This window comes from Panthera tigris, chromosome X (assembly GCF_018350195.1).
Source record: "Panthera tigris isolate Pti1 chromosome X, P.tigris_Pti1_mat1.1, whole genome shotgun sequence".
NCBI lineage: Eukaryota > Metazoa > Chordata > Mammalia > Carnivora > Felidae > Panthera > Panthera tigris.
Window position 1 is genome coordinate 5,606,124 of NC_056677.1, and position 12,426 is coordinate 5,618,549.

Here is a 12,426-nt window from a genome sequence, read left to right on the forward strand (position 1 = left end):
ATAACCATAAAGAAGAGAATGACAAGAATTTTGGCTTCTCCATGAAAATCAGGATTAAGGCCAATGAATAGCAGGCAGAAAGCATAAGCTAAATGAAACCCATTTTATCAAGTTTTTTTTTCTCTCTGTATTTAATTTGCCTTTTATTTTCAGATGTGTTTATTGTAGATGGAAAAAATCCCTTCCCCCTTCGCCTTTCCCTTGACCCAGACTTAAGTGATCAAGGCTGGCCCTCTACCCAACTCAAATACACTAGAAATTACTTACCCTTTGCACAGACTATTATTTTAGAAGCAATAATTCTTTCTCAAAGCAATTTTAAACCACTCGAGGACTTACAACTGGTATAGTTTCAGTTCTGGAGCACAGCGGGAATAAATGGGCTTTTATTAAATGAAAACGTACCATTTTTTGAAACATGGCAGTGTTAAAATGTTTTATTTCCTGCTTTTGCAAACATGCTCCATAGCTATAGATCTCCCTGGGAGGAACATTCTAGATTGTGTGGTTCTTGCACTCTCACAAACCTAAAGTGTTTGTGCAGATTTCGTAATCACCTCTAATATGGTTTCAGTGAAGTCGCATCACAAAATGATGGGAGTATTCTAATTGCGCTCAACGGATGAAGATTTCCTCCAGGACTTGTCCAAAGGATGCCTGACCATTTACAAGACGGCGACACATCTTTCCTCAGTTACCCGATCTCGTCAAATGTAGAATGGGGATCTTACTGGGGAAAAATTGTGTTAACAACCTTATTGGAATTTAACTTACATATGATAAAACTCACTCACATTAAATGAGCCAGCCAGTGACTTTTAGAATTTACTGAGGTGGCCCACCAGCATCCCTCACTGGCAACTTCTCACATCTGTCAGCTTCACTCTTCACTCTTCCCAGGCAGCTCACTTCTGGCTTCGTCCAAAGTACCATCACCTTCGCCCAGGATCATTCAAGTGGCCTCCCCCGGCATCCCTGCTTCCCCCTCCTCTCCCCTCTCATCTCCTTTCACACACATCTCTTTCTCAGCAAAACCCTTGTCTGCCTTCACTAAGACTATAAAAAAAAAACAAATACCCTTCCTTAGTATTGTCCTGAGTTCTATTCTATCATCAGTAATCACTATCCTACTTTACAACAGTATTTTTCTTACTAATCTTATTTACTGTTTCCTCACACCCCCAACTGGAATAAATGTGTGTGTGTGTGTTCCACAAGAGCAGATAGTTTTTTTCCTTTTGTTCATTTATTATCCCCTGTGCCCAGAGCAGTGCCTGATACATATAGGTGCTCAACAAATATTTGTTGAATACAAAAAGGAATGAAACATGAGTGATCCAAGGAGAAGGTAAAGATGCAAAACTAACTTTGTTCTACAGCATGGAGGCTCCCGGGGGTTCTAACAGGGGAAGACAGTGCCCCACAAATCACTGTGAATACCACAAGTCACTCCATTGTACACTTAAGAGGAATGATTGGAATGATGCAATAGTTATATTTCAAGGGGTTTAAAAACTGTTTTCCCAATGAGGCCCATTTCTACATTTGATCAAACTGGAGTAAGGTGGGGAAAGACGTGGTGTCACCCTGTAAATGGTTAAGGATCCTTTAGACCAGTCCTGGAAGGAAATGTCTTTGGCCATTTAGCCAGTGTATTACATTTCCACAGTAGTGTGATGCATTTTTGCTGGAAAAAGACTAGGATCTACTATGAACTCTGCACAGACGTTTTTGGTTTGCAATAACTGGAGTCTGGGATGCTGAGGGTTGGATGTGTTTGGAAAATGAGTAACTAGAAGAGAGTAATGGTGACTGTGATGTTTCCCCAACATGGTGCATTCTCATTCAACAAGAGCCCCTTTAAACTTGAGGGATGCAGCTGTGATTCTAGACGACTAAGGTGCTCAGACACACGGCAGGGATACTGGGACAGCATGGCCTGGCTGCTTCCTCGGAACGGATGCCTCTTAGGCAGTTGGAAGCTACATGACCGGCCTGGAAACTCAACAGAGCCCTGCCCAGATCCCGCCCCATCCCTAAAGGTATTCCACATCTGTCTCCAAAGGCTGCAAAGTGCTTCTGCCCACGTATTTGCAGCCCTGACCTGAGCCACCAGATAACCTGCAGCAGCAGAACAGATGGGAACACAGTTCGGCCACGATGTGCCTGGCTCGCCTTTGAATCATGACACCCAAGTTGATCCTCACCTCCGAACCCACTGTGAATTAATTATTTCACTTCCCTCTCTAAATCATCAGGCCAACTGGAGACAGCCTCGAGACAAGGTCTGATGTCCGTGATTCCACTTTTAAACTTGCTTAGTGTATTTGCCTCCATGGAGGGGAAAAAATGCACTTTTCCTTTCTTAAAAGTTCTTTTTCAAAAAAAGAGAGAGAGTTAAAAGTCTACAACACACAGTGTAATAGGATCCAAATATGAAATTATTTCGGTTGCAAGCTTTCCACTGAAGACCAATCCTGCAGCAGAAGTCGCAAGTCAGAGCAGCCCGTTCAAACCCTCCCGTAACATACGTAGGACTGATGTCATAAGCCTTCTGTTATGCATTAATATCACAAAGCGTTTTGTTTAAAATAAATCTGAATTCGCTTCCACGTAGGACGAGAGCGACTGGTTAGTAGGTGAACAAGCCGACCAGCCCGGCCCTGAGATGAGGTTTTATAACACACGTATCATGAACGCTGGAGGTGCACAGCCATCTAAACACGACTGGGGGAATACAGATGGAGGGAACACTCGTATCTAACCCGGGTATGTCCTTCAACTACAATACGGTGACTGTGAGTAGATGACTCGGGGTGACTCGGGGTTTAGATTCTGGGTGTGATGAAATAAAAGAGATTAACTCACATTCAATATGACAACCGTTTCAAGAAAAGCCGCACAGTCTAAAGTAGCTCAAACTAAACCCTCCCCTCCAAAAATTAATTCACTGGTGACTGACACAGAAAATCTCGAGGCTAAGACTCAACACAAGTTGATAATGGAAAACCACCAGTTCGAAGTTGAGAAAACCCCACTAGATTATCTTGTGCGATGTTTGGAAGGTATAAAGCCCAATGACGGTCTTAATAGTATATTCACACGCTGCCTTCAAACACATCTGGTCCTTTTCGCCAACAACAGCAAAGCCACCTGCTGAGCAGCTGTGAATAGGAACGTGGGGACACGAGGGATGTGCATCCCAGGTATGCCGGGAGGGGGAGGGGAGCGAGGGGTCAGGAAAGTGAGACTGACCTTTGGAAGAGCGGAAGTGTTTGCTGGGGGCGGTGAAGCCTCGGGTCCCATGCACGTTGACACCTGCCACTCGGAACTGGTACCACCTGCTGGGTCGTATGTCAGTCAGCTGGACCCGCTCATCTGTGGTCTGGGGGGAGATGTTACAGAGCACAGAGAACCCTTTTACCCAGACATGTCAACTGGGTCTGTCGTAAAAGTGCACCACCTCATCAGCCAACGCCACGCTGCCTTGACATCCCTGTGCCCTTGTGCCTAAGTGTGGGGACCGTGCTCAGTTATGAGAAGAGCTATCAGGGGTCAAGGAATTTCTAGGGCGTTTCAGGTGTTTAATTCCATTCATAGGTATTTCACCCCAAAGAGTTAAAGATCTCTGGAGTCAAAACCATATGAACATGGCTGAGCTCCTTAAGTCTGGTGACTAAATACAGCGTTAAACCCATGAGGGTTTTAATCGCTAAGTTATACATATGAGCGAATATATACATGAGCTAATCATTACATTATAGGCAAGAAAATGAAATCATCTTTCAATTATAGAAGAAAAATGCCTCTTTAACTTGCTTGCCAAATAGAATCTTGGGAGTCGGATGGAGACTCACGCGCTTTAAAGAGCGCTAACAATTTCCGGAAGTATGTTGCAACCCGAGCCTTTTTTCCCTATTTGAGTAAATCATGTATGATCTACAAGGACCCGGTCGTGCTTCTCAAGGGTGAGGCGTGTTGATATCTCTCTGTCCAATAAAATGTCCAAAGGAAAAAAAGTGGGCAGTGGTAGAGGTGCCCGGGTTTGGCTGCGTCTCCTGCTGGAGTCACAAGACTTCAATTAACCTCCCACCTCATCAGGCTGAGGGGAACTACACCCGCTTTCCCGACAATCTGTGGGGGGGACCTGCGGACCCCTGCACTGACTTCAAGAGCCAAGTCCCCACATGCGGGGCCTCACTGACCCAGTGAGTTGCCCAGTGCCAAACCCAGTGTGCGCTCAGTGCGTGAAAGTGGGCAAGTGGGATTGAACTGAAAGCTCCTTAGCCCGGGTCCACAATAACTTCTTGCAAAGGGGTGTCACATTTACTTTAATATCTAAGGGAAGAGAAACATTTCCGAGACCAAGGGAAAGCTATGAACTCTCACGTGTGGCTTTCTACCTCATTTAGCAAACTGTGAGGTGACCCTTCCACAGATATCACCATTTACGTTTAACTTTTAGTTTAAAAACTTGAAGCCAGCACGTTCCCCATAGCATTTAGCAGACAAAGAAGGCAGGGTGGAAGGAAGAGAAAGAAAGATGTGAACTAGTTAATAATAATAATAGTAATAATTACATTACTATTAATGTATTATATATTAATATAAATAGAATTGTAATATAAAATATTATATACATTTATAAAATTTATTATTATTATTCAAGATCTTCCCTCTCTTCAAAAAAGGAATAAGAGACATGATCTTCTTGTCCATTACTCTCATAAATCTTTAAATAATTCGTAAAATTTACAAGTGAGATTGTCCCATTAAGGAACATATCATGTATGTTGGCTGTATGCCAAACACCTTTATGTTTTAGTAAAGCAAAAAAAAAATTTTAAGAAAATAGGAATGAAACAATTCCTAAATTTATTTGAGCAGGCATTTTCCCCACTCATTTGTTCATTTATTTAGGAGTGTCTAAATTATTTTAGTGTTTATCCTCTTTGAGATACTATTAGAAAAGAACCAAATTCCTCCTCCAAACACTTGCACCCTCAAACTGATTCTGCATCTACTGGAAACAATAACGGGAATCGGGTCCTTGGAGAAAAATGACCCGATCCACTTAAGGTCAGAATCTGTGCCTCCAGACACATGTGGAGAAGGCGTTTCAGCTGCTGAGGACATGAGGCAGGTTCACACTGAGAATCTGTTCATTTTCTAGAACCGTGTAGTTTTCTTGCAGCTGGCAGTCCATTTAGCAGCTCTTAAAAAGAAAGAAAATATTTTGCTTTTCTCATCAGCGAGACAGAAAAGGAAGCAGCACGGGTCAAGATAAACCCCAAGCGTACTCCATGCAGGTGGGGTATCAGTGTGTAAGCTGAGCGGGACGGAGGAAGCACTTAGCAAAGATTTAGGAGCTGACGGCTACTTCCCACTAAGGACTTTTGCGATAGGAATCTTCCTCCATGCTACTCAAGTCCTTGTGTAGAAGGAAGGCTTGAAATGCAGGGGAAACAGGAGTCGTGTAGATGGTCCAATGTCCCGTGAACTAGTCCTAGTAGTGTCATGTTTCTTTGACTCTGGCCGGTGTTAAGTTTATCTCAAGGAAATGCAGTTCTTGGAGGAAGTAAATGTGAACACTCAGATTAGAGAGTTATCTCCACTGCACATGTATTTTGAGCAAAGTAGGCCAACAGTCAAGTCGCTAGTTGTACCGGCTTATATCTGTGGACTCGTCCTGTCTTCCGTACACACACATGCTATTATGTCCGCATCTGAGTGAGTTATTTTGGCAGTCAGGCTACTCTGGCTGGGGCACAGCAAGTTAATTTTCTTTTTTTAATGTTGGTTCATTTTTGAGAGAGAGGAAGAGAGAGACAGAGTGTGAGCAGGGGAGGGGCAGAGAGAGAGGGAGACACAGAATCTGAAGCAGGCTCCAGGCTCCCTGCTGTCAGCCTATAGCTCAACACTGGGCTCGACCATGCAAACCATGAGATCATGACCTGAGCTGAAGTCGGATGCATAACCGACAGAGCCACCCAGGGGCCCCAGCAAGTTAATTTTCTGCCTGCAGGTATGTGGTCGACATTGCCTCAAGGCGGGGAGGGGTAGGGCGCAGGAAGCACTGACCTGGGCTACCGTCTGCCAGTGTGTGGCATCGTCTTCACTTGGATGGATTCCATAATTCCATCTTCTTTGCACCACGTAGATCACAGGCTCAATGGAAATATTGAATTTCGAGGACCACTTAATCTCCAGCTGTCCAGACTGCAGTTCTGTGAACCTTAACTCTTTTCTGGGCTTCAGGGGGACACCTAAAACAGGACCATGGCAATTAAAATGATCAGAGGTAAAGCTGAGGAAGAAAACCTTTAGAAAAGACAAATCTCGTGTAATGACAACAGATCCTCACTTCCTTCCAGGAAAGTGGCTTCTCCCTATCACGGTTTCACATTTGAGAGCTTCTCACACTGAGGTCAGCCCACCACATTTCAGGAGAATTACCTCCTTTTCTTTTAGCTTTCCCTTTTTTAAAAAGAGACTCTAAACTGGTTCCTGGTTCTGAACAAGCATTTTTCACCCAGGCATCTTGAGAGCAATTCTTTTATGTGCGTTCTTCTGAATAAGCCATGTTACCGAGTGGCATCACACGCGGTTAACAAGAATTCATGTGACGCCATGGTCGTGAAGAGTTTGAAGACACTGTTCCCATCCAACATGCTCTGTTTCTGCTGATACAGTCTAAAGTCATCGCAACGTGGTTCCCCGGTCTACTTGCCTTTCCATCTCAGAATGTTTGCCTTCTAAGGAAAAAAATTGCAAGCCTAAAATGCTCTCATGTGGTCAAACATTACAAGAATGATTTCCAAAGCATGGGTCCTTAGCATTCCCCAATTGATTGCTGGGCTCCCTCCTATAGACTTATGGCTTAAAATTGAAAAATGATGAATTTATAATGTTTGGTTTTGGCACGAGTGACCGCCTTGCTCCAAAAGTCCCTCACAGGTGGCTCATTTTAAAGTAGTTCATCATTCTGATTTCTTTTTTCTCCCCATGGTGCATTCAAGTGGTCTGGCGACGGACAGATTTAAGAACCATAGTTCCAAATGGTAGCCATTATGGAAAGGGAAGTTTAAAATAAGATTATGTACTCATAGGATGTGTAAGACTAATTGGATTAGGTAGAGTCCATGGCACCACGATGTTCAACGCCATGACAACCTAGAACTTCACATGCCATTAAGATCATTTTCTCTTGAGAATGAGCATTTGCCTAACACGTTGACAACTCGTTTGAAAACATTATTTGATAATGCTCTATTTATTTTTCCACTTCTTCATTTTAAACAGAGAGGAAACTGAAAAATGTGCAACTACGAAACGTAGATAATACCTAATGCCTGTTAGTGACGTTACTGAATATCAACTCTGATTTCACGTTGACCTTAATTTATGCTGCGTCTTGTTTGGGGACACTTTAAAGTCCTTAAACATTGAGGTGGGTGGAGTTGGATAATTTTTAAACAGCACCAAATATATCCAGTCAAAGGTCAATGAGTTGTACAAAATACTTTCTAGAAAACATTCCCCATACCCACCGTAGTCTCCGTTTTGCTTTGCTGATGGGTTATGTGCATCCCTTGTCCCTTTACTACAATGCTGGTGTCTCAAGTGATCTTCACTGTGGGTCTGTGCTGTGGGGGAAGGGTTAATTACCTCCATTTTGAACATCAAGTAGTCAAGTCTGAGGAAGATGAAGTTGCCTACAGCGATGACCTGATCTTGGTTTCTCTCTGAGTTTTCTGCTTCTTGCCACATTTTGAATGAGGAAGAGCTACTGAGAAAAGTAGAGAAAGGAGGCACTTTTCATAGCTCTGCATATCCCTTAAAGATTCTGATTTGAATGTCCCTGATGTTGCTGGCTGGGGTGGAATTTGTCTCCTGTTCTGCCATTGTGTGAGGGTTTATTCAGGTTCAGGTCATAAACTTTTGTTTTCGGTGCACAACCTTACATTGAGAGTCACATTCGCTTTCACGCCTAGAGTATTTCTGCTAAGTATGTGACTCTCGATTCTGTACCCTGATTTAGGGCTGCAGGTCCCACTGTCCACCTGCTGGCCAGATGAATTTCTTTGCACGAGTCCCAACTCAAATGCCCCTCCTGAGGATGTCCCCAACTCCTGATGGTATGTGCATGGCAACTCTATTCTTTTGGATCGCTAAGGGACCTCTCGACTTGCTCTTGGACCTACCAACACCTCGTGGTTTGACTGCAGAGTATAATTTCAGGAATTCCCCAATCATCCTGTTTCCACGGTGACCACCCTTTCTTAGGCCCTCTATCTCCTGTCTGGACCTTCCTAACAACGTCCCGTCCCATGTCCCACAAGCCCATCTTTTTAGTTCCCCCTTCACAGTGTTTTGTGGCTATGATTTTCCTAGAGTACGGGACAGATTGTCCCCTCCACCTTCTCAGACTATTCAATCACACCTTATTTTCTGCGGAACGAAGGGAAACTTCTCAACATCACGTCACGGCATGCGTCTTTATCATCTACCACCAGTGATCTGTTTGTCTCTTGGTACATTTTACATATTGGTCACACAACCTACCTTTACACCCAGCTTCTCTAGAAACACACTGTCAGCTGCCTCCTACCACCACGACGCGTTTATACGGATTTTTTCAGTCTGGATTGTCTTTCCTATTTTCTGACCATGGACACGTGAATACTCCTGAGCTCAGTCTGAATGCTGCCCCTCAGAGCGACCTACCCTAAACCTCCCCATTGGAAATAAAGGTCCCATTCTCTGCTCTCTCTCCGAAGCTTAGCCTGCAACAGTCAACATGTGCACTTAACTGCCTCTTACTGCAGCCAGGTCATTTGACGATGTTCACCTTCTCCTTCATTCCCACACCTCATCATGGCTCAGGAGAGCACATTCTGTCACAGCAAATGCTCAGGAAATGTGTGCTGAAGGAACAGCCTAACCCCCTGTCAGCAGAAATTAAGAGGATACAGGAATGCCATCTTGACACCAATGGGCAACCCCCTTGCTGCCGGAGGGCACTCACTTAGCAGAAGGAAGAAAACTTAGCACAGGTATTTGCTTACCCTTATGTTTTGGAAAAGTAAATGCTAAACAGTAACAAAACTATGTTGGTAAGTTTACAAAATGGAATCGTTTTATTGCATTGACATAACTTTCCCAGTTAAAAGAAAAGACCGATTGCTAACCATTGCTGATATGCTGGAAAATCTGAAAGTTCGTTGTGGATGAGTTTTAATCCCAAAGTGGCTTCTCTAAAGATTGAGATCAAATCTCGACAAAATGATTGCATCGTGTTTGCGCTGCAGGCAGGGTACTAGGCACCCTTTCTGCCGGGGGGGGGGGGTACGCACATGGGCAAGGAGGGGGTGGCCTCTGAGGACATTTCAGGATTCATGCGGTTTCTTTGTGCTGAGTAAAGAGAAGAGGACTGGGGAGTTCTTTACACTCATAAAGCACATTCTCTGAGACTCCCCATCCAAGTTTCTCCTTGGCCCTCCTATGCGTAATGCTCCAGCATAAATGCACCTCCGGTAAATACTCCGGCCGCTGAAGTTACCTGAACTCATCAGCAGCAAACGCAAGCATAACAATCCCCTTGCTAGATGGTTTTAATCTTGAATATCATTCAACGACCAAGAGCCTTAATCGAACATAATGAGCATCAGAGTGATGTCAGTTCCCATTTCTTCATTTAACAATCTCTTTAATTATTACGTACAACAATCTTGCGATTTGCATGTGGAGAAACAGCCCATCTGCTTTGCATTAGGGTCAGCTGGCTCCCTTGATTGGAAGGAGCTCCAGGACTCGGCTGTAATTGTGTGCAGATGGGGCTCAGCCCCTCGGCCCCCCCAGCCCCGAGACACCCAGCCCCCACAGCCCGGCCTTCTGAAGAGTCCTAGGTAGCTTAGCCAGCATCCATGCTGCACAACCAGATGTGCACCAGGCATGCCTTCTCCGTATGTCCTTTATTACGTAAATGACTAGGATTTTTCTTCTTTAGTTTTGAACAACCTAGTCCCCTGAAATCTATGCTGTTCTGTCAAACATGTTATCCTATAACATCCCACCGTATGGGACATTACAGGTGCATTTTCTTTAAAGCGTGACAAGTATTTCAGTGAAACCCAATGATGTAAAAAACTTTGCAAATAGAATGACAGAAAACTCAATGATCACAGTCGGCAGTTGTAAATCACGAGATCTGATTACTCCTGTAAAAATGTTTCTATCATGAGTCTAAATGTTATGAAAATGTAGCAAGATACAGTGTTCCAACGATTCAATAATTAGCCACTACCCATTATCTCTCACAGAGCTAATCAGTACTCAGGCAATTTGTGTTCATATCACATCCAGGAATCGGGTCACTGTATTCAAAATGCTAAAAAATGGATTTGTGAAAAGTGTTATTAGACCATCTCTAAAGAGCTGAGCTTTAAATATTTCAAATATGAAGACATTCATGGAGATATTAAGTCAACACCATCATCAGATCTTTCTGGAAACAAAGCGATACATGATTAATGTTGGTTTGCGCATGGTAAAGAGGAAACAGAGATCACGGAGAGCCACAAATTGATCTCAGTCTTTACATTTGGACAACAATTTCAGGTTCTCACCTTCCCTATCCAAATGAGTGCCAGAGATGTGAGTCAGAAGCACCAGTTTGGGCAGTAAAATAAAAAATTATATCACCTTCTGGAGGGAGGAGAGTGTAGGTCAGCTATAAATCAGACTTAAAACAGACAAGGATGGGGGGGAGTCACAAGTGCCCGATGTGCAAGCGTTGATGTTTTACCTGTGGAGAATCAGCCTTTTCAACTGAGACCATGCTCTGGTTTGCACTGCAGGGTACTGGCTGCTCAGGGGGCATTTACCTGCGTTAACGTTTGCAAGCATCCCGGGGTGTGGCTAACAATGTTATTTGAAGGGAGAAGGAAAAGCTGTCTGTTGTCCTGCTTTATTTTAAACTCTAACACAAGTCTATAAGGTCAACTTAGTCAGAGACAACGGCTTAGGACAATTCCTACAGCATAAGCCAAATTAAACGCTCAAATAGAATGCAGTTTGTTGACCATCTTTTCAAAACATGCATTGATTTTAAGAGCATCATCAGGTTTGGAAGCTATAGAATCTAGGAAGTCCCCTTCTTCCCTACCCCAAACACGGGAGGCTGAACAGAACATTTGTATGTATTTCTGTACTTTAAGAAAATTTTACTAACCCAATAAGCTTTCATGAAAGGAAAAATACAGTAGAGGCCAGTACGTATCAATTTACTGCAAAAGTTGAGATGATTATTTGTCCACAAGTGAGCGTTATGTGCATGAGTACTCTGATAAGAAACTACAGGACCTGATGTTATACCCCAACAACTGACAGACCAGTGCTTTGATTAAAATATTTGATATTGGAGGGCACCTGGGTGGCTTAGTCAGTTACGCGTCTGACTTTGGCTCAGGTCATGATCTCGCGGTTTTTGAGTGCGAGCCCCACGTTGGGCTCTGGGCTGACAGCTCGGAGCCTGGAACCTGCTTCGGATTCTGCGTCTCCCTCTCTCTCTCCCCCTTCCCCACTTGCACTCTGTCTCTGTCTCTCTAAGATAAATAAACGTTAAAAAATGTTAAAAAATATATCTGATATTGATACATCATTTAACTGACCTACACTGTATAATACAGTGGAATTGCCAGTACAGTGTATGAATACTGTGTTTCAGGCCCTGCTGTGGTAGTTGGACAGACTCCAAGTGAAAATACCAGGAGAGCTGGCCCAGCTGGGAACCAGGGGGCAGATGTATTCCCGCCACCGAATACCAAGTCGTCTGAGAACCAGCTTGCAAGCTCAGTGTCAGCACCTGCGGACTGGGGTCAGGACCAGCCCGTCTCACCATCAGAAGATGGGTGCCCTCTTCCTAAGGAAAGAGACGGCACAGACCCAGCCTGAGCAGCGAGCAGAGGGCAAGCTTCTGACTCGTGGCTGGTTCAGGACAATAAGAAGGCAACGTGCAGGCCAGAAGGATGGTGGGGGCTGGTCCCCCGCAGATGAGCCCAGGGGGATTTGGGTGCGGGATGTCTGGCTGGGTAGCAGGTCTTTCTTTCCTTGCACAGCCAAGCGCTGGGTCCCTCTACCTGGGAGATAGGGAGCCATCAGCCCCACCACGCTCCTTGGTGTGACTCCAGTCAGGACCATGATTACATGCTTCGGGTGGCTAATCAGCCAAGGCTGTGGCGGGACGCATTCTGGCCGGCTGTGTGGGGCCCCTCCGACTTGCACAGGTTGCACCCTCACTGCCATGGTCAGACGCCCCCGACATGGAAACCAGCCCGCCTTCAGGGACTGCCCAACAGAGCGTAGGGGAAAATAGTTACCTGCAGCTATGTGTGTGCTCAAAAAAACAGTAATATAATCCCAGTC

The 12,426-nt window shown here is 44.5% G+C and overlaps 1 protein-coding gene across 1 annotated transcript in view; it reads right to left on the reverse strand.

Moving 5' to 3' along the window:
* The window catches only part of ANOS1 (anosmin 1), a 182,736-nt gene that overhangs the window by 39,885 nt on the left and 130,425 nt on the right, over positions 1 to 12,426 (reverse strand). The window contains exons 5-6 of the mRNA XM_042974131.1: positions 6,082 to 6,266; positions 3,256 to 3,385 (exon numbers count right to left, since the gene is read on the reverse strand). Coding sequence (XP_042830065.1) covers positions 3,256 to 3,385; positions 6,082 to 6,266 — 315 coding nt within the window. The remainder of the gene's footprint in view (positions 1 to 3,255; positions 3,386 to 6,081; positions 6,267 to 12,426) is intronic.